The sequence below is a fragment of the Littorina saxatilis genome, linkage group LG15 (genome assembly GCF_037325665.1).
Source record: "Littorina saxatilis isolate snail1 linkage group LG15, US_GU_Lsax_2.0, whole genome shotgun sequence".
Classification (NCBI taxonomy): Eukaryota; Metazoa; Mollusca; class Gastropoda; order Littorinimorpha; family Littorinidae; genus Littorina; species Littorina saxatilis.
In genome coordinates, this window is record NC_090259.1 from 14577081 (window position 1) to 14604903 (window position 27823).

General features: G+C 40.9%; 2 protein-coding genes and 1 long non-coding RNA gene across 8 annotated transcripts; 2 read left to right on the forward strand and 1 right to left on the reverse strand.

The window, feature by feature from the left end:
* The first annotated feature begins 6293 nt into the window (after positions 1–6293).
* On the forward strand, positions 6294–14541 carry LOC138948641 (uncharacterized). Of its 3 annotated transcripts, XM_070320211.1 has the most exons (7): positions 6294–6870; positions 7113–7255; positions 8587–8683; positions 9026–9120; positions 10375–10452; positions 12456–12728; positions 13456–14541. In XM_070320211.1, exons 2-6 carry the CDS (start codon positions 7244–7246, stop codon positions 12558–12560), a joined length of 387 nt encoding a protein of 128 aa, XP_070176312.1. In that variant the 5' UTR covers positions 6294–6870; positions 7113–7243; the 3' UTR covers positions 12561–12728; positions 13456–14541. The 3 variants fall into 3 exon arrangements, 1 of the variants encoding a protein (XP_070176312.1); XR_011450048.1 differs by lacking the exon at positions 9026–9120 and having other exon boundaries at positions 6299–6870; XR_011450049.1 differs by lacking the exons at positions 6294–6870; positions 7113–7255; positions 8587–8683; positions 9026–9120 and adding an exon at positions 9141–10019.
* A 158-nt stretch (positions 14542–14699) lies between these two features.
* Positions 14700–17365, reverse strand: LOC138948642 (uncharacterized). The gene is made up of 3 exons (XR_011450050.1): positions 16838–17365; positions 16277–16495; positions 14700–15788 (listed from the first exon to the last, which is right to left on the reverse strand). It is a non-coding gene; the product is annotated as an uncharacterized lncRNA (long non-coding RNA).
* Positions 17366–17598: 233 nt separating this feature from the next.
* Positions 17599–27459, forward strand: LOC138948644 (ankyrin repeat domain-containing protein 45-like). 4 transcript variants are annotated; one of them, XM_070320215.1, is made up of 5 exons: positions 17599–17992; positions 19250–19417; positions 20622–20687; positions 21444–21582; positions 27096–27459. In XM_070320215.1, exons 1-4 carry the CDS (start codon positions 17707–17709, stop codon positions 21533–21535), a joined length of 612 nt encoding a protein of 203 aa, XP_070176316.1. In that variant the 5' UTR covers positions 17599–17706; the 3' UTR covers positions 21536–21582; positions 27096–27459. The 4 variants fall into 4 exon arrangements, with proteins under 4 accessions (XP_070176316.1, XP_070176313.1, XP_070176314.1 ...); XM_070320212.1 differs by having other exon boundaries at positions 17600–17992; positions 20622–20716; positions 27090–27459; XM_070320213.1 differs by having other exon boundaries at positions 17600–17992; positions 20622–20716.
* Positions 27460–27823: the final 364 nt, after the last annotated feature.

The window sequence follows — 27823 nt, forward strand, 5'->3', positions numbered from 1 at the left end:
GTACTCACTCGGCTCTTGAAATGAGCTTTGTACGAGAGCAGAACCGCTTAAGAAAAAGATGTGTTAGCTATGTGTATCCATTACAGCATGAACCTAACATTATTTCTTGTTTCTTTTGTTTGTTTTCACAGAAAATGGCCTCGTATTACTGCACCTTTCTCGCCGCTTCCATCATCTCTCTTCTTGTCTCGCACGTTGTCGCGAGAAGCCTCCCTGGCGAGAGTTTGGCGGAACCGGAACTGCTCACAGACGACGCAGACGCAGAGATGTCTTATCGCGACCCAGATTCCCGGGTAACGCTGCTGGACATCTTGGATTTCCTGGTGGCCTACCGTCACCTGACCCCAGCCGACCAATCAGACGCCGCGTACAGAATGGGCGGGGGGAAACGATCATGGCGGATGAGCACGAGGGGAGTGCCCAAGACCTTGAAGAGGAAGATGTTCTGGTCGCCCCTGGGTCATCTGCCGGCCTCAGCCAGGCTGGGCGGGCGTCCCCAAGCTGTTGGACCCAAGATGAACAGCGTCAGTTCTCCTGTCTTCAGATATGGCTAAGAGCTCCGTGCGATGCACACCGTGACCGCACAGCAGGCCACGTTGACTGCATCGCTGGTCGACAAGCCTTCAACACTCGTTCGTTTGTTTGTTTATCGTGAAAGGGAGAACTCAAGATGTCAGGAACACGCGGTGGTGTTTTTTTTGGGCCGTGTGTGTGTGTTGAAAAGCGTGGTGGCGCTGTTGGGGCTATTTGAGAGTGGTAGTACTTTGAGTGGTGCATCTGTCTCTCTGTCTCTGTCTCCCTCTCTCCGTCCTTTCCTCCCTCCCTCTAAATCATATAACTGTGCTTCTGACTTCGTTTGGGGTGCAAAAGTTCTGCCTGAATTTTCCGGAATCTTACTTCAGACTCTTCCGCCCGGAACGGTGCTGTCGAAGAACCTATCAAATAGCCCGGATTCCGGATTCCGGCAAAGAATCATACACCTTCGTCTCTCGATCTCACCTGCCCATCCCGGCTCAGTCTCCCCCAATCACCCTTCTCTGACATTCCCTGACCTAACCTTGACCCTGACCTAACCAACTTTATCTTTCTAACCGACCGACTTTGTCTCTCTGCCTCTGCCTCCTCCTCTGTCTCTGTCTCTCTTTTCAGTGCCCTCCCCTTCCCATATTTCTCACAATAGACAATGTTTGGAAATAACTCTGTCGGCTTTGAATGGGTTTGTGAAAGAGTGAATACCCTTGCCTTTTTCTCGCATAAATACATTCACACGTGCTCCTGTCCACGTGTTTCAGACGAACCCCTCGCTAGTGATTGGCCCCTCATATGTTTGTCCCAGTAAAAGCAAGGGTGTTCACTCTTTCGCAACCCATACAAACCCGACGTGCTTGAGGAATTGGCTGGCAGGACTTTGTTACAGTTTAGTTTTTGATATTTCGTATTGAATTAAATGTCTCGTTTTCTGTTTCTTTCTGATTTTGTGGTGGTCGTTGTTTAGCCATGTTTGTTATTTGTTTTCTTTTAAGAAGGCGAAATGGGTGCTCGTGAATATGATTGTTTAGGCTTTACAGGAGCTTATTTGTCCATTTGTTTGGCGTTTGATCATTATTTGTGTGTTTTTGTGTGCATTTCACCTATTTGTTTGTTTTTCCGTGGTTTACAAACTTTGGAGGAAAGTCGTGCAGCCTACTTCAGAAAGAACAAGCAGAAAAAAGAATGTACAGAGGTATCAAATTAATTTCTCCGTCTTTTTCAGCCATTGTTGTTTTAAATCATTTGGACACAATCTTTCTGCACGCCGTAGATTCTTGAGGAACTGTAGACAGAAAAAGGTTTGAACTAACACGTCGTGTTCTTCGCCAACTGTTTCTATATCCGCGAAGGTTCACAACTGCGTTGGACATATCGTTGTAATTCTGCACGCCATGGATTCTTTGACAAGGGACGCGACAGGTTGGAAAAACCCGTTGTACGGGAAAGGATTTCTTCATGTTTATCACTAACTTTTTTTTTATTTTTTTTATTTTTTTACATCCGTGAAGGTTTTCCAACCAATTGATGACATGGTAGACCTACTGCATGTCATCGATTCTTGAGATATAAAAAGTAGAAGGAATCCAAACTTAACGGACTTCTTCGTGTTTTTCACTTCTTCTTTTTTTTTAATCCTTAATGAGTTTCAACCAGTTGAAACAATCCTTCTGAATGTCACCTATTCGTGAGAAACAATAGGCAAAAAAAGTTTCATTTAACGGAATGTTTGGTGTTTTTCACCAACTTTTTTTTTTTATAATTCGTGATGGTTTGTCAACCAATGGACACAATTTTTCTATGTGTCGTTGATTCTTCAGAAGCAATTAAGAGGCAGAAAAAACTATGATGTGTTCATGGCTGACACATCAACACTCTAAGGATTAGTCGTGTTTTGGATGACCCTCTCTTTACCTTGCATCCTGGTGCCATCAGTCGATTTTTCTGTCTTTAATCCGTTTCATCAAAATCCTTCCCAAAATGCCAGCCAAATCTGCTGGATAGAATCCATGTTCAATCGTCAAGGAAACCGAATCAGTGAGTGTACTTCACGCTGATTGCCTCGTCCGGGTCTTCCAAGCCAGCGAGAATGTATCGAGATTACGATAAAATCCAGACAAGAATTAACTCGGATTTTCTAAACTGAAGTTTGAAAACAGCAAGAACTACTCCGGGAGGCTCAAAATTCTCGCTTCGCTGGCTTTTTCGCTACCAGAGTTGTCAATCACATTCGCGTGTCGGACTTGAACGGAAGGTACGGTTGGGTTGGTTTTTATCTTTTGCTTTGTTTAAAGCATAGTTGAGAGTTCGGGCTCTAAGCTCACCCCGTAGATTGAACAAGTGCAGTGCTGAAACTTTGGGTGCGATTTCGATATGATTAAATAGCCAAAATGTGAGCTTGCTTAGTACGCTGAGCGGAGTGACAAAGAATACTGGGTGGTTTTTTTGGATTGTATGTGCGTATTTTGTTGCCTTGTGGTCGTTGTTTGTTTGCATTCCTAAAATTTCATAAATGTATGGATGTCTATTTATTAGCCGTTTGGTTCAAGGTGTGTTTTGTTGAGCGTTTCTTTTTTCGGATTCATTTGTTTGTTCCCTTGTTTGTTTGTTTGTTTGTTTATTTCTTTGTTTGTTTGTTTGTTTGTTTGTTTGTTTGTTCTTTATTTCCCTAATGTCTGTTATCGTTTTGTTTTAGAAACCTCAACATGGGAAAAAGGGATTGTGAACCGAGATGTGTAATGTTGTCAAGATGTTGGAGGCTTGTCAAACCTGCACAGTCACAATGAGAAATAAAGAAACAACAAAAACCTGTGTGTGTTTGTATATATATATATATAGATGTGTGTGTGTGTGTGTGTGTGTGTGTGTGTGTGTGTGTGTGTGTGTGTGTGTTCGCGCGTGCGCGCGTGAGTGAGTGTGTGCCATGTGTTTGTGTATGAGCGTGCGCGTGCGTGCGTGCGTACGTGCGAGCGTGTGTGTGTATGTGTGTGTGTGTGTGTGTGTGTGTGTGTGTTACCGCTTGCGTTCCTGTAGAGTACAGATTTCGAACAACACACAAACAAGCACAATTTCTCATCCCTGAAGAAAAAGAGAAGAAATGCACGGCAACATCACTTTGAAACAACACAAACTTAAAGAAAAATATTCTGACGACAAAAAGGGAATACAAAATCAAATTACACATGCATAAGTCCAAATCAGAGCGTTAAAGCCACCGTCCGCCTCCCGTAAACCATATGTTTCTGATCACTGAGCTCCCCCAGCTTTAACATACATTACAAACGTACGTACTTCCATTTAAACGCTTACGGCCGCTCGGTAAAATCCTGGCTGCTTTCCGTTGAGAGTTAGACATTTTGTTTGCGCATTTAGAAAAAGATATGCAATGGAGATAATCGGGAGCCTTGTTTTGGCGCTAGACCTAACTTTTAAATTCTAAAAAAATAAATTGACAGCATGTGAGACAAACGTTCTTAAATCATGACAGAATTATGTTTCCATCAAGCCAAGATCAGTACAATTCACACACACACACACACACACCCCACACACACACACACACACTCTCTCTCTCTCATCCTTTTTTGTATGTGCGTGTCTGTATGTATCTGTCTCTCTCTGTCTCTGTCTCTCTCTCTAAAAAGCACCTGTTTTTTGCTTATGCCATTATCCTCGTTAATAAAAAATGTGTCTTGAATTTGTCTTGTCTCTCTCTTTCTCTTTATCTATCTCTCTCTTTCAATGTCTCTCTCTTCACTCTTTCTTACTTTTTATAAGAAATAGGAGGCATGACTTGACATACGGTGTTTAACTTTCTAGAGCTATACAAAGGTTTTCAAGTGAGAAATTGTGAGAACAGAGAACAATGAAACATGCATTCACGTAATGATGCTGGCAAGGAAGTAAGTCCAGTGCAAAGCTTAAAACCAAGAAGTCCATGGACTTGCTTCCATTTGCCAATTTGTTCCTTTGGTGAAATATATTTAAGTGGACTTACTACTTTAAAAAATCAATAATAATTGATCGCACCAACTTAGACATTTTGACAAAAGATGCGCCTTTATTTTCTATGCAATATATTACGATAATCTCATTTTGACCAAATTTGGACTTACTGCCTTAATTCTGCCAATACACAGCAGAGTTTGAGTCGTGTCAGCCATGCAACAATAATGGTCATTCATGACCGTCATGGTTGCAAAACGTCGGAAGAAGAAGAAGAAGAGAAGCAGCTCGATCAGTGCATACATAACCCGGTGGAGACTGAGAAACAAATCCGGCTGCTGTTGTCAACGGCGATAAGGAGCATATCTCAAGAATGCGCTTGACTCATGATCGTGATCAAAACAACGAAGAGCCCCGAACCCTTCGTCTACCTGTTTTTTGTTTACAATGTCAAGTAATGACTAAATGTTTGAACAAGATCGGCCGAGAGCGAGGTCAGTTTGGCACCCTGTATGTGTGTGTGTGTGTGTGTGTCAGTGTGTGCGTGTGTATCAGTGTGTGTGTGTGTGTGTGTGAGTGTGTGTGTGTGCCGTGTGTGTGTCACATGTGTGTGTGTGTGTGTGTGTGCCGTGTGTGTGCCGTGTGTGGGTGCAGACGGTGTGTGTGTGTGTGCTGGTGCGGTCAGTGTGTGTGTGTGTTTCTGTCTGTGAAAAGCATTTCTAAAAAATATCGAGCGGATTGTCATACAAATTGGTACAGATATTTTTAGAGCATTTGCTTGAAACTTTTTCGCCGATTCAGTTTTGATAGGGCTATACATGAGATGACGTTTGAAAGATGTAAGATTATCTAGACTGAGGGTGAAACTCATGTCAAGGTCTTGCAATAGCAGCAGATGTGTGATGAAACTCGACAGAGTTTACCCCAAATGAAATTCAATTTATTCAAAAACGCACCGAGTGGTTACGTCCCTTAAAATGAGAACAGAGAGATGTTCCGTCAGTTGAAGCATAGACCTATATTCTCAGGAAATATATATAAGTCCCTGGTTAAAGCGAATTTCTGAGTTAAAATATCCTATAATTATCATCGCGAGCTAGACTCCATGACTGGAATACGGAGTCCAACTGAGTTTTATCTGAAGCACTTTAAGCCGGAGGGAAGGGGGATAGTCTCAGTATGGAGACAGTGTATATCATTCTATATGTGTGAGATACTTGGCGGAAACTGTGACAAGGCCGGTGTAGTGCGTTCAGATTTCCACTGCGGCCTTGTTGATCTTGTCATGATAAACGGCTCTACACTAAAAAGCCCCCCTCCCTTTCATAGTAGGCTACGGATGATCGAGCTTAGGTAGCCTGCTTTACATTCATTTCATATGATCAAATTCGTTCAACATATAGGCCTACTTCTTTAAAGTTTGATCAAGAAACAACATCAGTCTCGGCCCAAGTTTATATTAAAGACTTAGCCTATATTGAAACGGAAATCTGAACGCAGGGGAAATCTGAACGCCTCTCTCTGACTGCATGTCTTCTATCAGCAGCACTTTGGAAGGGGGGGGGGGGGGGGGGGGGGATAGTCAGTATGAAATGTATGTCTCCGGTATTTAGCCGTTTGTGAGATAAACAAAGCCGGCTGACGTCCTCCCAATAGCTGCAAGTCTCCCTCTCCCTTTCTCTCTCTCTCTCTCTTTCAACACCCCCCCCCCCCCCCCCCACACACACACACACACAAACAAACACCGCTTCCGAAACTGACACACATACACACCTCACTGAGTCGATCGAGTTATCTCACCATACATTTAGAAACCTACGCTAATTATGATGACGCGAGCTTCCATTCAAATTAACTTAGGCAACGATGGTTCGATGACGTCATCCAATAGTCACATCACAGAAGGAAATGTACAAATGCTGAACGTAGCCCATTTTAGCTCGACTTATTAGACAGATAGGCTTGAGGAGAATGATAATAACAAAGTTATTAACAGAATGCAGACATCAATGATCGTGAGAACGCACAATTTGTTGTTTTCTGATGGTTATAACCGGAAGTATCTTTCGATAATGGGGCAGACAACTCCCGTAAACCCCTTCAGGCTTACTTCCCTTCTTTGTTGTCGTTCGTGTGGCAGACTAACACTAACACTGGAATTTTGAATGGCCTCGAGTTGTTATAGGCTTTGTTGGTCTGATTTTCCGCTTGTTCTTCTCTGCGGGTGTGAGAAAACTTTCTGGGGGTATGGCTGGTATTAACCCTCCAGCTATCTTGTACAGCATCGTCAGGCGAAGTTGTCTACGCCGGTCAGCAAGTGCCGAGTCTGATGGCAAGTTCAGTCTCTGCAGCATCTCTCGCAACCGGGTTTTCTCCATGGATCTGTAATATTTGCAGGTAAATCTCGCTGCTTTGTGTTGAATCTTCTCGATTTTGTCGGTATCCAGTTTTAAATATATGGGTCCCAGACAACTGCCCCATACTCTAGGGTCGAGCGAACAACGTTTATCAGTGTAAAATTTAGGGTTTGATTTACGTGCAAAATAATGAAGTATGAAGAGCAGATGACAGAAGAGCACCTGATATTTTACGTGTATGTTTTATAATTTGATTTGCTGAACGTGCTTTATTTTCGTTAGGTTCACGTCCGTTCAGCCACCTTCGGACGACGGCTGCCAGTGTTATTCTGTCGACTGTTGGTCACTCCCGTTGGCTCAAGTTATGTCACTCTTAACTGTCATCAGTTTTGTGTGTACGGAATTCATGACAGATGCGCAGAATGGTAAGTCTTTTCTCTGCTATAATTACTAAGATTTAGGTCAAAATCAAATATTAGATTTAGATGTTTGCTTCCCAGGTTGTGTTCACTGGTGATGTTGAAGCACAGGCGGAAAATATTGTTCGCTGGACTACCACTATCATAGTAAGACTACCAATATCATAGTAAGACTATGATAGTGGTGGTCCAGCGAATGATACCTTCCACCTGTGGTAGAACTGAAGCATTGTAAATAATTATTGATAGCGCACTCAAGTTGACTTATTTTTGATCACAGTGGTTGGAGACGCGCGGTGCATTCTACAGTGTTGCCCTTAGCTGTGCTTTCCAAGTTTACTGCCATTACATTTTCTTTACGATTGCAATTTTTACAACAGTTACTTCTATCTTTTTTTTTAAAATAAATATGTCAATTAAGCAAAAATAGGAGCTTTCTCTATCTTTCACATTATATATATGTTACAGTTAATCTGTGAAAGTAGGGAATACGTGTATGAACTAAAATATTTTAGGTAATACATGAATTAACTGGTTTTTTCCGTCAGTTAATTCATGTATTACCTAGTTAATACATTTATTCCCTGGTTTCACAGATTAACTGTAACATATATATATACCGCTGCACCAGTATGAACACATGCCAAAGTACCAACTTCTGATTAGGGGTTCCAGTGATAACAGCTTAACAAGTACTGGCTTCTGTGACCACCCAAAACCAACACTGATTTATTTTGTAATCCTTTATGTTTTACAAAATATAGACAGTAAAATCAATTTGTTGTGAAAATATTATCAAGGCTTCTTTGAATCTATCGTTACACTAGCTTCCATGGTACCCCACCCATACAAATAGAACGAAAACACAAACACACAAGCAGCTATGGGCAGAATGTCAGCCAGGATTTGATGGGCTAGTCAATATGGTGTATTTACATTTGAAGAGCGTGAATGTAGTATGGTATTTTCTGTGCGAAAGTCAACTTTATTTTCATCTTGTTATTCATTACTCACAGTTTTCTCTTTGCCAGCACAGTCAGTATGAGCAGACAAAAATACTTGCTCCCAAACTAAATTTGCTTATCAACATTAGATACGCACGCGCGCCTATAAGTAGGACATGAACAAGCCTAATGTACATATCTCATAAACTCCATACTGACAATCCCCTTCCCTCATGTACTACTGTTCAAATGCATAATACTATGTTCTTGGAAGAAGAAAAAAACACATTTACACTACAATCACAATACTTAAGCACAACACATGAAACAACAAAACGCATCAGGATAGAATGTTGTGCCGCTGGTAACATATCTAACTGTGTCGTACCACAGGATGAAAGAAGCCCCATCGTTTTGGTCAGAGGACAAATCTGGGACAAAGAGGGCACACAGGTCACCAACAGGAGAGACGCCTACTGCAAAACGCCAGGTATAAATGTTATTAACAGCTATTGTGGTATGTATATGTTACGTATATTAAGTTACAGCTCCGTGCATCCATGGTATCGCGGGATATTTTCTCCCTAGAATAACAGAATTAAAGCATGTGGTTAATTTCAACCACCCTCTGATAGTTCTGACATTAGATTTATGGGAACAAATTTGTCAAACCAATTTTTTTAAATTAAAATTTGATTCATCTTCAATCTAAGGGACATAACCACTCAATGTTATGGGTTGCAATATATTCAATCTCACCACAATTTTCCTTGAATTGCAAGAAACTGACATGCTTTTTATCCTTATAAGTTTACTTCTTTAATTTGTCTAGGGAACAGCTATTTCAGTCTCAAGTATATATCGAGTGAGAAAGCTGACATCCGAAGAATTCGGACATTGCTACACCAGCGCTCGGTTAAGCTAATGGTATATTAATTACCTATATTTTACCCCTTTTTTTGACTCACATGCGAAGCAAAAGTGAGTCTATGTACTCACCCGAGTCGTCCGTCCGTCCGGAAAACTTTAACGTTGGATATTTCTTGGACACTATTCAGTCTATCAGTACCAAATTTGGCAAGATGGTGTATGATGACAAGGCCCCCAAAAACATACATAGCATCTTGACCTTGCTTCAAGGTCAAGGTCGCAGGGGCCATAAATGTTGTCTAAAAAAACAGCTATTTTTCACATTTTTCCCATTTTCTCTGAAGTTTTTGAGATTGAATACCTCACCTATATATGATATATAGGGCAAAGTAAGCCCCATCTTTTGATACCAGTTTGGTTTACCTTGCGTCAAGGTCACAGGAGCTCTTCAAAGTTGGATTGTATACATATTTTGAAGTGACCTTGACCCTGAACTATGGAAGATAACTGTTTCAAACTTGAAAATTATGTGGGGCACATGTTATGCTTTCATCATGAGACACATTTGGTCACATATGATCAAGGTCAAGGTCACTTTGACCCTTATGAAATGTGACCAAAATAAGGTAGTGAACCACTAAAAGTGACCATATCTCATGGTAGAAAGAGCCAATAAGCACCATTGTACTTCCTATGTCTTGAATTAACAGCTTTGTGTTGCATGACCTTGGATGACCTTGACCTTGGGTCAAGGTCACATGTATTTTGGTAGGAAAAATGTGTAAAGCAGTTCTTAGTGTATGATGTCATTGCTAGGTTTAGTTATTTGACCTTGACCCTGAATGTAAAGGTCAAGGTCACGCATGTGAGTCATATGGGCTTTGCCCTTCTTGTTTAAATAGGCAATAGCAGACAACCACAGTGGTAAATCTGCAGCAAGAAAGTCGCTTTTTCAGGTATTTATTATGTTCATTTGTTATTGTTTCTGGCTTACTTTTTGAAATTATTATTGACGAACTCAATGATACATATTATTTTTGAAAGTTAAATTAACACTGAATTAGATAATTATCATATCCCGCAAAATTATTATTTTTGTCCTGCTGCACAAAAGTGTGCTTTATGCAAAAGTGATAGTACTGATAAATGATGGGTTCCAATCAAGGACTACTAAAGTAGTCCTTGGTTCCAATGTATCCATGTATTGCTCTGTGTTCTGATGCTTCGATGTGCACTAAGTTTCTTGTGAGTGTGTATGTCTGTGTGGTTTGTTTGTTTTTTCACTTAAAATTGACATATGCCATACCACAGAATGAATCCAGTGCATTAAATTCAACGAGGGATTTCAAGTCGCCATCTGGACATATTGTCCCACAACCAAACTACAAGGTAATGAATTCATATTCATAATGTTTCAAATTAAATCATATGTATACTGGTTTTGTAAAAATGTATTTTTAAGTCAAACGGCATATTGGTTCCTGATAAATTTGACAGCTTTTTCCCTTTGGATAATTTTATAACTATTATGTCACCCCATACTTACTAGAGTGACGTCTCTTTGCTTAAATTGACATATGAAATTGCACAAGGCTTTGGAAGAGATCAAGGTTTGGTGAGGTATGCAAAGTACAGTGTGTAGGATATATTAATACTCTCTTACTTACTGTCTCATACCACATCTGCTTTTTACATTTAGTCAAGTTTTGACTAAATACCGGCCCCCGTAGCGCAGTGGTTAGCGCATCGGGCTGTGGGCCGGGAGGTCGTGGGTTCGAATCCCATCAGGGTCATGTGGGTTTTTCGGGCTACGGTCGGCTCCTACCCAGAGTGGAAGTGCTATGGTTCCTATGGGAAGGCTGGAATCACACAGCCGAGTGTCATTCACTTAACGAATGCAACTTTGAGGGTGCTCAGGTTCTGTTTACCTGACCAACACCGCAGGTGCGGCAGTTCTCGGGCCTGGTTGACACCAGGATATATTATGACAGTAAGCGTAGAGTGCTGCCCTGTCACGTAGTCTCAAACCAAATTGGAAATCCATAGCATCATCATTATAATCATCCTCATCTCATTAATCATCCAAAATTATAAAGTGTCCTTGCTCTTGTGGCCCTTCATGCCCGGAGCTCTCATGGTGACCTTGGTCTCAGTGTTCCTGTTCGATCCTTCCCTGAATAGTACTTCTGCTGTCAGTCCTCAACGTGTGACGTTCTGGGGGGTCGACGGAGGGACGTGGTGGCGGTCTGCTCTCTGGAGGGGACCCTCACTCAGTCTGGCTCCACGACTTAGCTGTCAATGTCGTTAGTAGGGGGCATAGTAGGTAGTGGGCTGCGTCCGTTAGCTCGGGACAGACCCACTACTGAACACCGTCGAAGTGACTCAGCAGAAGTGCAGTGTCATCTTCCGAGGGTAGCCTACCGCAACGACCCGACATCCCTCCCTGGAGCGTCTGTAAAATCGACAAGTCTGGCAGCGGAACGAAATTCAGATGTGCATGGAACAGTGAGTGCAGGGACGGGGCGGCGTGAGTGCACACCGGGACAAGGAACAGGTGTAAGGAAAAAAAAAAAAAAAGTTTTGACTAAATGTTTTAACATAGAGGGGGAATCGAAACGAGGGTCGTGGTGTATGTGTGTGCGTGCGTGCGTGTAGAGCGATTCAGACCAAACTACTGGACCGATCTTTATGAAATTTTCCATGAGAGTTCCTGGGTATGATATCCCCGAACGGTTTTTTTGATAAATGTATTTGATGACGTCATATCCGGCTTTTCGTGAAAGTTGAGGCGGCATTGTCACGCTCTCATTTTTCAACCAAATTGGTTGAAATTTTGGTCAAGTAATCTTCGACGAAGCCCGGACTGACGATGCTACGAGTATACGGTCTTGCTGCGTTGCATTGCGTTCAGTTTCATTCTGTGAGTTCGACAGCTACTTGACTAAATGTTGTATTTTCGCCTTACGTGACTTGTTTATATATTGAACAGATCGCTTTCGCGTGCATTGTAATATTTTCAAAAAAGCAACTTCTGTAAATCTGTAACTTTTCAGTTGATTAAAGTCAAAAACTTGAATAAGTGCCGTTGATCTGTCCATGGAATCTAACTTACTATGAAGCATAACTATATTCCGATTCGTGATGCATACATGTTGTGATAGTGTATGCTAAAGTTTTCCATTTTCAATCTGACGTGTGGGTTAGATTTTTTAGAAACAACAAACATGCATACTAAGTTGCCACTGCCAGTTTGTATAGCTGCTAAGCTTACCCCCAGCTGAGTCAGTGAGTATTTTGTAAGTTTACATACAAAATGGTGATGAGGGGGGAAAAAGAATGCCTTCCACAGGTGCGAAAAACTGTGATTTGATCTCAAGGCCTTTTTGTTTTAGAGCTTTTCCTGCTTTGGAACTTGGGAGATGGGATTCCTGTTGACCGTGAAGCAGAAAATGCAGAGAGGGTGCTTCTTCGAGAGTACAAGCAGAAGTTGTATGTGAAAGGTGTGCTCAAGTTTATCCTTATCCATTCATCATCACAACTGGATTGAAAGGCAGCAAGATGGGCGATTCCTGTGGCCAAGCGTCTTCATCACCGGCTGCCTGTGAGTGTGAGCTCGACCTCATGCATCGCCTCGTCAACGAGTTTTAAGGAGGAAAGGCTTACAGGTAGGAAACCTCTCTACTTTTTTTTTAAATAAATCATATTTGCACTTTACTTTTGAACAAGAGAATGGTTCAAGTTGAATTGCAAGATGGTTTGTGTGGCCTAACAACATTTTGGTTTCAGTGAACAGGGAATGTGTCAAAATCTGAAAAAACCAGCATACTAGTATTAACACACACTAAAATTATGCCTGTCGCTGTCAGCAGTATATGTTATATACATATAATTTTTAAAAAAAAGTGCAGTGATACTGATAGTGATACAGTTAATCAGCAATGACTGAACAGACTTTCTAAATTCAGGGATGGTCAAATCATCTGATCTGACTAATGACCAGGGGCGAGTACAAAAAATCCGCTGTGCTAGTTAAAACCGCTTGGCAACTCACCTGGTTGGCTAGTGAAAATTCTCGTCAAATGCAACACTTCTGGTTGTAATACTCTAGTTTAAAAACGTTATAAACAATGCAGTTATAGCAACTGGGGTTTGTACCCGGCAAGCAATTCTTTTTGGTGGACTGGACTTTCTTGAAATGACCCGCCTGTCTGGCAAGTGAAGATTTTGAGATCTGGCCATCCCTGCAAATGCTCTTCATGCAAGTTGCACTCAAATTTGTGAGCAATTTGTTATGTACAACTTGGTAAATTGTCCTAAATGATGCTTTAGTAAAAGTTGTTGTCTCCTGTCTCTTTCTCATATTGATTATTTTATTTTTTTCCCTTTTGGCAGGGTTTTGACCATGTGCAACAGGCTGCAAGTCATTTTGGAGGAGGAAGCCCCTGATTGCATCTTTGTCAAAATCAGAAAGAGACTTCTAGGTGTCTCCAAGAGTCAGCCATCACAACCACCTGTTTCCCAGAGCCAGCCATCACAACCTCTTGTTCCCAAAGTAATCCAATCCTGTTTCCCGTTTTGATACAGGCAGCAACAGGAGGAACTAGTAGAAGTAGGGAAAGCGTTATTAACAAAACAGCTTTTTCCTCTTAACTATGAAACCACACAGATAAACAAGGAGAGCAACCCTTCCACAAAGTAAACAATCCTGACGACTCTTATTTCAACAATTTGTCAACTCATGTAAATGCTTTGCCAGATCCAGGCATTAAGCTCTACTCTTTCAGGGGCGGACGAGGGGGGGGGGGGGGGGGGCACAGGGGGCACGTGCCCCCCCCCCCCCCCCGAAAAAAAAAAAAAAAGAAGAAGAAAAAAAAAGATTTTTCTATGCTGATTCTATGACCATTTCTAAGTTCAAATGGCACCAGATGGCACCATTTTGCTTCTTTGGGCAAAACAAATTTCCAGGGGGGGGCATGCCCCCGGACCCCCCTAGCAAATTCGGGCGCTTCGCGCCCATCACATTCACTTTCGATTCAAAGTGCCCCCCCCCCTTACAAAGCAACTGATCCGCCCCTGTCTTTACACATGTAATGGGCAGAGCAACATTGTTGAACAGCTGCTTCGTTTCTGTAAGTTTTTAGCCTGAAAGGTAGTAGGGTGGGTCGCATCTAAAATATAAATGTTTGTCTTGTCAAAACCTATGTAAGTTTTCCTACATTTTAAGACTCCATCTTTTTCTGTACTGGAATTTTTTTTATCAGATTATTGTTTGGAGTTCTGAAAAGGAAGGTTCCTGTGTACACCATTATAGATATGACTTTTACTGTACTACATGTGTGTTTTTGGTATATATATATAAATATATGAAACTAGATATATTTCTTCCCAATATGTTCATTGCCAAGTGGATGAAGTCATCAGATTTGATCTGCTGCTAGTGATAAGTTTATCAACATAAGTAAAGTTTTTTGAGCTGACTGTATTGTGTGCATTTTGTTTGCAAGTGCTGATATGTTTGACTTTGTGCTGTAATGCTTTGTCTTGTCTCTCATTCTCCATTTCAAAGTACGAGAACTCAGATTTTGTTCTGACATACTCATTGCATCATACGAACATCAATAAAGACACACACAAAATGTGAGCCAAACAAACATTTTTTCTCAGAACATGTTATGGTATGCACAGGTGACATGAAATGGAGAGAAGACTGTGCGCAGGAAGAAGAGAGAAACATTCAAACAAATGAAAACAAACCAGTAAATTGTTAAAGGTTGCTCTTGGCTACTCTGGTGACATGTACTTTATTCTACCTATATTAGCGAAACAGATAGGCTAGATCCTTAAAGGCATATGTACGCGCTCCGTGTTTACAAAGTGTAGTTTGCCCATAATCGATGTCAAACACACCATAAGACCATGTAATGACGATATGTCGCCATGCGCGGACCATATACATGCATTACAGCTTGTTTTAGAGTCTCAAAAACTTTGGATGTAAACAAAGACGCGGAGTTATTTCCCTTGCGTCAACGCTACCTCTGTTGGCAAATCTATAAATAGGACGATCCAGATGAAAATTAACATATCTCAACATTGAAGGGGTCCTAGACCACAATATTTTGCAGGGAACTTAATTTAGCATGTCTCCAGCTGTTGGTAAAGCAATTAGCGTGTATAGTCATCGAGTACATATGGCTTTAAAGGTCTAATCATCGTCTCTGTTGCATAAACAACATCTCATCTATACTATAACGTTTAGGGTCAATACTCATTGGTTGATCGCTAAAAATTCTTGTATTTTTAGAATTGTTGACTTTTTCCTGCCATCTTCTTGTTACAAAGGGTGACACTAAAAACATGATTTAATTGGAAGAGACTAGTCGTGGCTATACCAGTGCAATATGATATGTTCTGCGAGAAATCAGATTTCTGAATAACCATGTATTTTTTCTGTCTGCATTAAGTTGGCATCTGCTTATACACAAAAAAATATCAAGAAATAAGCAAAAACAAGAGCACCCAGAAATGTTTCCGTCGCGAATGGGTCTTGTTCAGGGCCAGAGTCACACTTTTCTGGCAATCAACTAGCTGTGCACACCATTCCTCTCCCTTGATGATCCTTGGGCCTGGCACGCCTCAAACTGGAATTCCAGATCTCGCATTGCCCATTTTCTTCTGCCTAGCCGGTGCTTTGGTCGGGGTATGTCTATCAGCACTCTTGCTGTCTGAAACATTGCCAAACAGGGTTCATTCTGTCAGTATTTATGGTAGTATTACATCTTCATGCAGGGTTCTCCACATATGTTGTCCGTTTGGGTTCAATGCCCCCAACTTCAACTTATAAAGGTGGTCATTTGGACCCACTGTAGTCATTTTCAGTGCAATACAGAACTCCCTCTGTGAATTCCCCGGTACACTTGTTTTTGTTCCTTTGGCTTCTATGGAGAGCTCTCCTAATGTTGATCAAATCGCACTCTGGAAACAAACCACCCACATAAAACTTAGCTTGGCTTCCCACATTCATTCTTGTTCAGATTTCAGAACACACGAACAGACGAAAAGTCAATTAAATCACTCAAGCTGTAAGGAACAGACACATCATAGTGATACTAGAAGCAGCATGTGTGAACAAATACATTCAACACCTTCCCATCTTCTTTACTGCGTACACACACAAAATATAACAAGAAAATTATTTTTAAAAAAAACTTACTCTGTGTTGAAATCCAGGGTATCCCAAGTTTTGTGTTGGGAAAGAAATCTCTGCAGTTGGTGTGCCATCAAGAAAGTGTAGAGAACAAACCCTTGCATCTTTTGCAGGTGAAAAAAGCTTGTGCCTTCCGTCTGCTGTTGTGTCTACACGGCTGATGAGTCGAATCCACTTTAATCTCGTTGTGCTGGTTTCTTCTTGTGTGTTGGATGCGGATGCAAGCTGTTGAAAACAGACAGATGCATATCAGATTTAACAATTTATGGCTCTACAAAGCAATTTTTATTGCTTTTTAATCACAGCCATGCTCTAACAACATGAAGTAAAACAAAAAAACAAGAAACGGAAACACTGACACAGAAAGTGAGCCAAATATTTTGACCTCATGCACAGCAGATTCAAACACTGCAGTGCAGTTTTTGTAACGTTCAAAGCTGTATAAATGCAGGTCTAGCTAAACGATTTTGTAATCATGCTATGGAATTTGCAGAAAAAAACAATAAATCGCATGAATGTCAGGCAATAAAATAAGTTGATCAAGAACTGTTACAGTGTTGCGCTTACCTGAACGGTGGTTGGCCACAGACTCGTGTGGAACCTGGTCGGACTGAATTTTGCAAAGTTTAGCTTTCCATTTTGAAGACGGTAGCTTCCGTTGTCACAATCAATCATCGGGCAGTGACATGCCATCGATAATCGCTGAACTTACATCGACAAAACAACAAAATAAACACAAGTGTCTGACTCGTCAGTCGCAGAACATACGCACAGCTGTGTTGCAGACGATTTGTTTCCTCGAAAAAATGACGCAGCCAATGAGAGGCGTCTGTGCGGTCACGTGATTTTCCTTCTTTGTTCCATGTAAACGTCGGAACTGTTTAGTGGTGTATTGTGCGTTCTCACGATCATTGAGGTCTGCATTCTGTTAATAACTTTGTTATTATCATTCTCCTCAAGCCTATCTGTCTAATAAGTCGAGCTAAAATGGGCTACGTTCAGCATTTGTACATTTCCTTCTGTGATGTGACTATTGGATGACGTCATCGAACCATCGTTGCCTAAGTTAATTTGAATGGAAGCTCGCGTCATCATAATTAGCGTAGGTTCCTAAATGTCTCACCATACCGCATACCAGAGAACGACATTACTGAATCTGATTTACTTGGCAGCAAAACACTTATTTCAAAGTTTGTAAAGTACAGGGGTTGTAATAGGAAGAGACAGAAATGTAACGGTCTTTCTTTTTCTTCTAGAGCACAATAGATCTGTTTACGACAAGCAAACGTTACTTCGGCAGGAAGTTAAAACGAACCAATCAAATGAATCGATATATCGCCCTTTCGGGTAGGATTTGTTTGGGGGCAACAGGCGCTTGTTCCATTCTTGGATCAACGAACTTTCTTCTGGCGTTTGTTTTGGATGAACCCCTCAAAATGACGACTGAAACAGAAACTTCCGTGGAAGAAGAACACCAGGAGGAAGTTTTACTACCCGATACAACCATTGTAACACACTGCATCTACAAAAATGATTTGGATCGTCTAGTGAAGAGTTTCGAAGACGACACAGATCCGTACAAGGAAAGCATTAACGAATTAATCAACGAGAGAGACGAAGATGGCAAATCCCCCCTTGATCTTGCAGCCAGCTTCGGTCGTGTAGATATCTGCCGTGAGCTGCTCAAGCGTGGTGCAGATTTAACAAGCACCACAGAGAAAGGTTGGTTACCAGAGAGAGAGAGAGAGAGAGAGAGAGAGAGAGAGAGAGAGAGAGAGAGAGAGAGAGAGAGAGAGAGAGAGAGAGAGAGAAAGAGAGAGAGAGAGAGAGAGAGGGGGGGAGAGAGAGAGTCAGAGAGAGAGAGAGAGAGAGAGAGAGAGAGAGAGAGAGAGGTCAGAATGGTTTAATTGCTTAGGCATTCAAAGTGGGGTTGCATTTGGGGAGCGATAGTCGAACACTCAAATATTGAAACCTACAAGCCGAAAGTGCATGCACACAAAGTGAAATGAATGAGAGTGCATGTCCGTTCAAACTGACATTGCAACATGTCAGACAGTGCCCATTAATTGTCATTCAAAATTCATACGTTTTCAAGTTTGAACGCTAAACTTTTCTCAAGAAAACTGAGGTAGTCTAGAACCGGATCAAGTTAATTATAGCAGAGACATAGATGTATGTATGTCTCTGATTATAGTATATTTTGTCTTGCTTAAATTAACCTGCCATAGTTGGTGCTGCGGTCTTTTCCAATTTTCCACTGGTCTCCACCAGAGAGAGAGAGAGGGATCGAGGGAGAGAGAGAGAGGGATCGAGGGAGAGATCGAGAGAGAGTTTGAGTCTCACCTTATGTTTCTCTTTATGGAGGGTAAAATGATAATTGTATGTAACTTCTTTGTGTGTACGTTAATTGATTTGTACATTAATTTCTGCGTGTTTCAAACAAATATATTTCATGTACAGCCTTCATGTTATTTATTTCATGTACAGACTTCATGTTAAGTGGAAATGTACAATATTTTACTGCCCTTGCTTTGCATCATGAAGCAGCTTGGTAAAGAGTAGGTATACTGAATAATGTATAAAAAATAGACAAACCATAACAAGTTTCTTTTTCTCTCTCCGTCTCTCTCTAGGTTACTGTATATATACTTTTGATTTGATTATGTGAAATGTTGCTTTTGTACATTTTATCTTCTTTTTTTAGCATGTAAAAGTTACTGTATATATACTTTTGATTTGATTACGTGAAATGTCACTTTTGCACATTTTATCTTTCTTTTTTTCTTTTTTTCAGCTGAATAGTGTAAAAAAAATAGACAAACAAAAACAAGTTTCTTTTCTCTCTCTGTCTCTCTAGGTTACTGTATATACTTTTGATTTGATTACATGAAATGTTGCTTTTGTACATTTTTATCTTCTTTTCATGTAAAACGCAAACCACTGGTTATACAATTAAACTTACCATCCAACCATCTCTAGGTTACTACCCTTTGCATCACGGAGCAGCGTGGGGAAGGGTTGGCGTGCTGAAAGCTCTGGTGGAGTTTAACGCCAATCTTCAGCAACGCAACAAACACGGGGAGAGACCCAGAGAGACAGCCGCTCGCTATAACCAGAGAGAGAGTGTGGACTACCTAGACTGGGCAGGCAAGTGTGATGAGATTTTGGTGTACAATGGAAGCCCGCTTTTAAGACCCCGCCCCCCTTATTTAAAGCTCCCTCCCTTTTAAGGCCGTGTTTTCTCAGACTTGCCGTTCGTAACCTCTGTAAAAGTATCCCATTTTGAGACTCCCTCAGATTTTTGTGAGTCTTAACCCTTCACGGCTGTTCCTAGTTTGTGTTTTAGTGTGAGTTAAAAATAGCCCAGCAGAGGGAATAGTTTGGCTACCAACAGCTGCAGCCAGCACACTGTTATTGTTAAGCTCGCTTGCCTGTTATACCCAACTGCTTTCACGCTATACTGGGAGATTGACCTTCTCATTGCATAGCACAGAGAGAGCTACTAGCTGCTGTGTTATTTCTGCTGTGGGAAAAGGATGGGTGCTAAAAATAGCCTGCAGCTAAAGAAGAAGAAATGAATCCCTTTGAACAGCCATGCCTTACACTGGTGCAATTCTGTAACACATGTTACATAGCCACTGGTGAATTAACAGAGAGAAAAATAAAGAAAAACGGTCATATAGGTTTTCGCATCCATGGGAGGTAATCGGAACTGACCAAACAGACTGAGCTAGTAGTGCGACATATGTCGTGACAACCAGGTGACACTCACATATATATACGTAAAGTAGCGCGACAACCAGCCTAAGGGTTAAAAAGGGGGTCTCCTCTGTACTTTATTTTGTTTACAGCGATCATACTTATGTGTGTTTCTTGTGTATTTGATGCATTCTTTGTGACACCACACATGCTTTTTGAAGACTGCATGCTGCACATGAAGTATGCAAACTCTCAAGGACTAATTGAGACACTGTGTGCCATCTTCAACCCTTAGCCCTTCTCTCCAACTGGCTTTTCTTTTTACTGAGAAGGTCTGGCTGTTTGTCAGTCTTTTTGGGTCTGTTTTGCCTTTTACAAATGAGTTAATTGTTCCAAACTGTGTTGTGGACAATAAATAATTGTAACCTTTTTATGCTATATTTAGACAGCTAAATGCGTCTCTCGGACAATGATCGATGCACACATGTATCCGTGGTTTTGGATAATGAAGCAAGAGATATCGAGACTTGGTCTCTGGGACTTATAGTTCTGAGATCACTACAGTAAATTTGACCAGAAAATAGAAAGGCTCACACAATCATGGTGTGCGCCAGATGCACAGGCTTAATGATATGTCATTGTACATTTTCAGAGGCCAAAGTCAACCTCGTGGAGTCCATCCGTATCTGTCACGAGGCTGTCACCGATCCTGAAAAAGGTGCAGGCAGAGTCACCAAGGATGAGAAGGTTTGAGAGACAGAGAGTCAGTGATAATGAAAAAGGCAATTCAAAATGGCAACAAACTAAATGTACGGAAATACACGTTGCAACGAATATATCAGTTTAGCAAAAAGAGAGAGTGAGAGATCAAGAGAGAGAAAGAGAATGTGGGTGTGTCACAGTGTGTGTTATACATTTTCGTTGGTTGGATTATTATCTCTATAAAAATGATACTGTAATAATTAGTTTGCCCAAGAAATATGAATAAACAGCAATTATGTTTAGTTTAAAACAACAACAAAACTAATACAAGTTATGCATGCAATGCCGAAACTGTGAACATTAATTGCACAGTCACACTCACTTGCCGACACAAAAATGTAGGTAAAAGAAAGTGCGAAGAGTGGATTCACACTTGCAAAAACACACAGTAAAGTCCCTAGTAATGTAAATAAATCAGATGTCGTTGAGTGATTTTGCAGGAAAAAAGCACACAGCATTCCAAAATGTCCAATATTAACGCGCAATTTTTTAATGAGGGCGACCCTTTGATGCATAGAAATAAAAAGCATAGCCATGGCAGCCCGCTCGCCCCTCGATCACATACACTCACACACACACATGTGCGCACACATACACACACTCTCTCTCTCTCTCTCCCTCTCTCCCCGTCTCCTCTTCTTCTCCGCCCCCCCCCCCCCCTCCCGATCACCTCCTCCCCACACACACACTGACAGAATCCTACCTGTTCCAGAGCCTAGTGGTGTCATCATGCAAGGAAAATACGGAGTGGCTGGAGCTCATGCAAGAAGCCACAACACAAGATTTCATCTCTCATCGACATAGGCTTGAAGAGATTATCGCTCCCATCATGCTGAAACTTTCAGAACCACGTAAGTCATTATCGAGATCGTTAGCTTCTTTTTCTCTTCTTCTTTTCTTCCTCAAGTGTTCTGTGTTTTTCACAGCTGAAGCAAATCACATCAAGGAGCTATTTGTGTGTGGTACAGAGTTTGATAACAGAAAAAAAGAAAAACAACACAGAAAAATGATTTAAAGGAATATTCAGGTTGGTTGGTTGGGGGATTGAAGGAGAAAGAGAGCGAGCTCAATTAAGAGAAAGGGGCAGGAACAAGTCTTTTCGCATTAAAACACTTGATAAAGCCTCCACAAATTAAGTTTTGTGCAGTTGCATGCCAGGTGTATCTATTGTAGCTTTGTGTAGCAATTCCTAGAAAGAAAGGGTATTAACATAGTTCAATCTTTTCAGATTTTATCTTAATTTCCTTTTGGAAACCCTTTGATATTGTTTCTATAGTTTTCACTTTTTTGTTTGCTTCAGACCCAAATTGGCAAATAACTATTCTGTTACAGTAGCTTCTAGTTCTTTTGTTTCTTAATTGTTTCTTCTCTTTGGCTTTTTATATTGTTCTTTTCCTTGATTGTGTTTTATTTATTTTCTTTCAAATTTCTTTTAACCATATAGTTTTTCTCTCCCTCATCTCTCTCTCAGTTCTATTTCTCTTTTTATCTCTCTCTCTCTCTTCCTCTCTCTCTTTATTTGCCTATCTCTCCCCCCCCCCCCCCCCCCCCCCCGGCCCTTTCTTTCTGTTTCTCTCTCCAACTCTTGAACCATGACCAGACAAATTCTCAGGGTTCTTTAAAAAATTTTGTTTAACGTAAGGTGTACTAGCTGTCTTAATTTCCTCTTCTTCGCTGATTTTTTTCTTTCTTTCTCTGTCACCTCTCCTTTAATTTGCTGACGAAGACATCTGGTCGAAACGGGTACATGTTCTTATGTTTGATTGTCCATGTTTCTGGTGAGTACATATTTATTGTTGTTTTGTTAAATAATTCCAATTCATGTTAATTATTTCACCATGCATGTTTTGAAATCAATTGGGTTATTAACAAGTTTCACTGTTGTTGCTTTTCTCTGTCAAGGTGTATATATATATGAATCATGTCACATTGTCAACTTTTACAATGTATTTTTCACTTCAACATTTAAAATACAGTTTTTCCTGTGTAAATGATCATGTGCACGGCCACCACAAATCTTTGTCCAAACGACCGTTTCGTACAGGAAAGAAATGCTTGCCGTGAGCCACTTGCCTTGCAAGTACGCAAGGCTGCATAAATATATGAGATGATTTTGTGCTAGCTAACCAAGAATTTAACATGATTGAAACGGGCGCAGGGGATTAAGACATCGACCTCTTAATCGGAAGGTTGTTTGTTCAAATCCCGGCCACGGCCACCTGGTGGGTTAAGGGTGGAGATTTTTCCGATCTCCCAGGTCAACTTATGTGCAGACCTGTTATAGTGCCTAATATCCCCCTTTGTGTGTACACGCAAGCACAAGACCAATTAAGTAGCACGGAAAAAGATCCTGTAACTCATGTCAGAGTTCTGCGAGAGTTGATTATAGAAACTAAAAAATACCCAGCTTCCGCTTCCCCCCAAATCGGTGTATATATTATACTGCCTGAATGGCGTGGTAAAAATGGTCGTACATGTAAAAATCCACTGGTGCTAATACATGAGTGAACGTGGGAGTTTCAGCCCATGAACGAAAAAGAAGAAGAAATATGATTGGTTGATATTAAAAGAGTCGACTGCATGCAGTCGTTAGAAATGCAGGGTCTGCAGGCTTTTGCAAGGGACAATTAGCGCATCCTTACGCTTGAACACATACGAAATATCAACAGCCTGGCTGCTGTCTGTGCAGCATCAGAGGATTAAATTTGTGATTTATTATTTTTGTAACTGACACTGCATCCTGTCAACATGCGATCTTAATGGGCGGTTCTGGTGAGGTTATGCCCCCTTTTTCTTTCAGCTGGTAACTCGATCAGGCGCCACCTTGCGGAAAGATCACAAGAGAAAGGAAAAAAAACTTGCATTGGTCCCAAATAGCATATCGGTTTGGTAACAGTTTGTGTGTAAGTCGTGCATTTTATACGGTAAACAGACAATGGTCAGTTCTGGTGAGGTTATGCCCCTTCTTTCTTTCGGCTGGTAACTGCACCACCTCGCGGCAAGATCACAGGAGTTAATTGTCTCGCGTTATATCCCGAGAACCGCTCATTCAGCAATTGAATTGCTTCAAGAACAGACGACTACTAGTGCTTACTAGTGAGTAACTTACAAAACAGAAGCAATGAAAACTGTGCTCGCGTAACTGTGAAGGCGAGTCGAGTAATTGTCATTGTTTCTGCTTTGTTGGTTAATTAATTTTTCTAGTAGAATGATCTGCTCTAATTCTGTGTGAATTTAAGCTTCATGACAGATGTGTGGCAGTGAGCATGGTTGAGTACATGGGAAGAAATGTATGTTAAACACGTACCTTATATTTCACTTCAAGATTAAAAAAAAAATGTACCCTTTCACCGAACACTTAGTCAATGTTTTCTCACAGGGCCTGAAAAAGAAGTAAGTTGTTTGGGTGTTGTAAAAGTGAAACATAAAAAATGGCACCAATTTGTAGTGACTTTATGTGGGTGCCATGCACTGCACTGAGGTACACAAATAGTCATATATAACTCTTATCCGTTTTGTCCTTTAAACTTTTAGTTGTGTGTGTATAAAACAGTTACTTTGTTTCAAGAAAACAAAGTATTTTAGTGTTCGGTTGGTTTGTTGATGCTCTGAATTCATGAACTAAATGTCTGTGGAACAGTGGAACCTCTCTTTATAAGAGCTCTAAAAACCTGAGACAATCAGATCTTGTAAGGGAGCCGGTGACTATTAAAAGGGGTACATTTTCAGAGGTTTCGGAGTAATACAAATGATTAGTTATTTGATATATAAAATAAACGGATGAATTTGAAAAATTATCATGGCGTGAAAGGATGAATACATGCAGTCATGTACATTGTATATTTCACGTTATTATTTTTTATAAAATGCCACACAGCGGTGGGAAAAAATCACAGGTTATAAACAAAAAATATGTGAATGCATGCAAGTCTTCTCAGGGATAACGTAGGGCGGGGACGTAGCTCAGTTGGTAGCGCGCTGGCTTTGTAGCCAGTTGGTCGCTATCAGCGTGGGTTCGATCCCCACGTTCGGCGAGATTTTTATTTCTCGGAGTCAACTTTGTGCAGACTCTCTTCGGTGTCCGAACACCCCCGTGTGCACACATGCGCACGAAAAAGATCCCACGTTCAAAGCGAAAGTCTCAGGGCTTGGAAAACACGAAGACACGCATGCATCATCTCTCGTCTCTGATTATCATGATCGTATTTCGATACTTTGACAAGACAAACCCAATGCTGCTGTGTCGAAGAAGACAGCCACAGCGGGCTTGTTCGAATCAAAGTATCACACCATATCTTCAGCGTATTACCAATATAGACCAGTTGGTCTAAGAGGACGTTAAACCCTAATAGTCAGTCAGGGATAAATTAATTTACAGAGGTTGTGAACAGAAAATCTTTAATATCATTTAAGGTCTAAAAAGGGATGTCTTAAAAAGATGGTGGGGGGGGGGGGGGGGGTCTTAAAAGCGGGGTTTCACAGTAATCTGTTGTGCAATGTGAGTTTCTGTATACAAGTACATGCACTGTGTCAGAAAGTGGAATGAGTGTCAATGTTTTTGCACAATTCTTCTGTTGAAACTTAATATTGTTTGGCTTTTTGATATCAGTGTGCTGCCGTGATGCATGTGATTTCAGATGATCTGACCTTAGATATGTATATAATTGTTAGCTCTGTCAGTGATGTAGGGTATTTAATCTAGTTGTGTGTGTGTGTGTGTGTGTGTGTGTCAGTGTGTGTGTGTGTGTGTGTGTGTGTGTAATATATATGAGTGAGAGAGATCGATTGAGAGAGCAATCTGTTTGTGAAACTGTGTGACATGTGTGTGCATGCATGTATATATGTTAATGTAGTGTGTGTGTGTGTGTGTTAGAGAGAGAGAGAGAGAGAGACAGAGAGAGAGAGAGAGAGAGAGAGAGAGAGACAGAGAGAGAGAGAGACAGAGAGAGAGACAGAGACAGAGACAGAGACAGAGAGACAGAGATCAATGAGTATAATGCTCAATAGTGTGTGTAATACTTCGTGTGTGCCCATATAATTCGTGTGTTGTTTTCATTAATAATAATCAGAATTGTTTCAGTAATCTAAATCAGAGAAATTAGCTTACTGTGGTAGAACAAACAAAACAAACAAAAAAGGTGCTTCAACACACCTACTGGTGCTTAGATTATAAGTTACATTAGTTGTAAATGCTGTACGTCTTGCACATACCAGGTACACAAATTGACAGATTCCATCAAATTTTTGACAAAGTTGAAACATGTAGCTCTGATGAATCTTTGCATATCATTTGGAAAACACATATCGTATTCAAGGGGTTCTTTAATCAGTTTTTTTTAAATTGAGATCAAGACTTTAATAAATTTGGTTAAACAATTCTACGTTTTAATGAATACAATAGTACTAAACAGATTCTCTTTACATTAAAAAGTGTGACAGCAGAGAAATAGTAGTCGCACCTGCCTGTAACAAACACCCAAGGGAAAAAAGAAAAGTAGTCATTATAGACATGCAGGTGGTGACTGGCGCAGTGGTGTAGTGGCAAGACGTCGGCCTCCTAATCGGGAGGTCGTGAGTTCGAATCCCGGTCGCTGCCGCCTGGTGGGTTAAGAGTGGAGATTTTTCCGATCTCCCAGGTCAACTTATGTGCAGACCTGCGAGTGACTTAACCCTCTTCGTGTGTACACGCAAGCACAAGACCAAGTGCGCACGGAAAAGATCCTGTAATCCATGTCGGAGTTCGGTGGGTTATGGAAACACGAAAATACCCAGCATGCCTACTCAACGAAAGTGGAGTGAGCTGACTATGCTCTCAGAGTATAGTGTGGGGAACCCAAACGGGCAAACGAGCTCACACGTAACCAGAACATTCTGGAACGCTGAAGAAGAAGAAGAAGACAGGTGGTCATTATGGAAAGGGAAATTATAAGGCAAGGGAAAAAACGTGTGGTGTATCTTTGGGGTGGTTGTAATATTGGGCAGGTGGTCGTTATCAAGAGGTGGGCGCCACTGGGCAGGTTAGACGGTAACATATGTTCCTTCACCTACATTTTGAACACCCAGCTGTGGAAGAAAACAAATACAGCAACAGCATCAGTAATATCTGTAGCTTTTTATTGTAGCCCGAGATTCTGAACTTAATACCCCATATAGATAATTGTACTATATCTGCTTGCATTTATACCTTTCATTATACACGTACTTCACACAAATACTGTACAGTGTATTCTTCCATCTTTCTATGTGTTCATTTTTCTAATGAAACAATGGAATTCAGACAGAGAAAAAGATAGACGGATACACTTAGAGGGAACTAATTTATGCTGATTATATGTATTTGTTTGCTTGTGTATTTCAGCGCCAGATAAACACGAAAAAAAGTAAGTAAGGGAGCCATGCGCTGAACAACTTGGGGTCACCAGCAGCACCGACCAAAACCAGCCAACACAAGACAGCTGTTGATGACACCGTAGCGCCAAGCATTCTGCGATTGCTCATGAAAGCATTTTTAGGATGGAATTAAACGGCAATAGTAAATCAGAATTGGGTGCGAACTGGACTGTATATGTATATATACATGTAATGTAAAAAAGAATTGAGCGCAAAAGAAAATACAATAAAGATTACTGTGATTGCTTGTTATAAATTGAAAAAAGGAAGAAAAAAAAATCAAGAAAAAAACCCCACATTCATAGATTCCTCTGCCGTGAAAACAACAACATTTGAAGTCATGTATTTGTTCTGTGAGAGGTGGCATCATCACTGATGCACAATAATTAGCCATTTAGAATGACTAGCTTGTTTTCTTGCGAAGAAGTTTCATTTTGTGTTTGGTAGTCCTTCTCTCTTAGGTTAACCGTTAGGCCTAATTAATCAATCAATCAATCAATGAGGCTTATATCGCGCATATTCCGTGGGTACAGTTCTAGGCGCTCTGCAGTGATGCCGTGTGAGATGAAATTTTATACGGCCAGTAGATTGGAGCCATTTCGGCGCATATTTACCTTTCACGGCCTATTATTCCAAGTCACACGGGTATAGGTAGACAATTATTAACTGTGCCTAGGCTAAGCAATTTTGCCAGGAAAGACC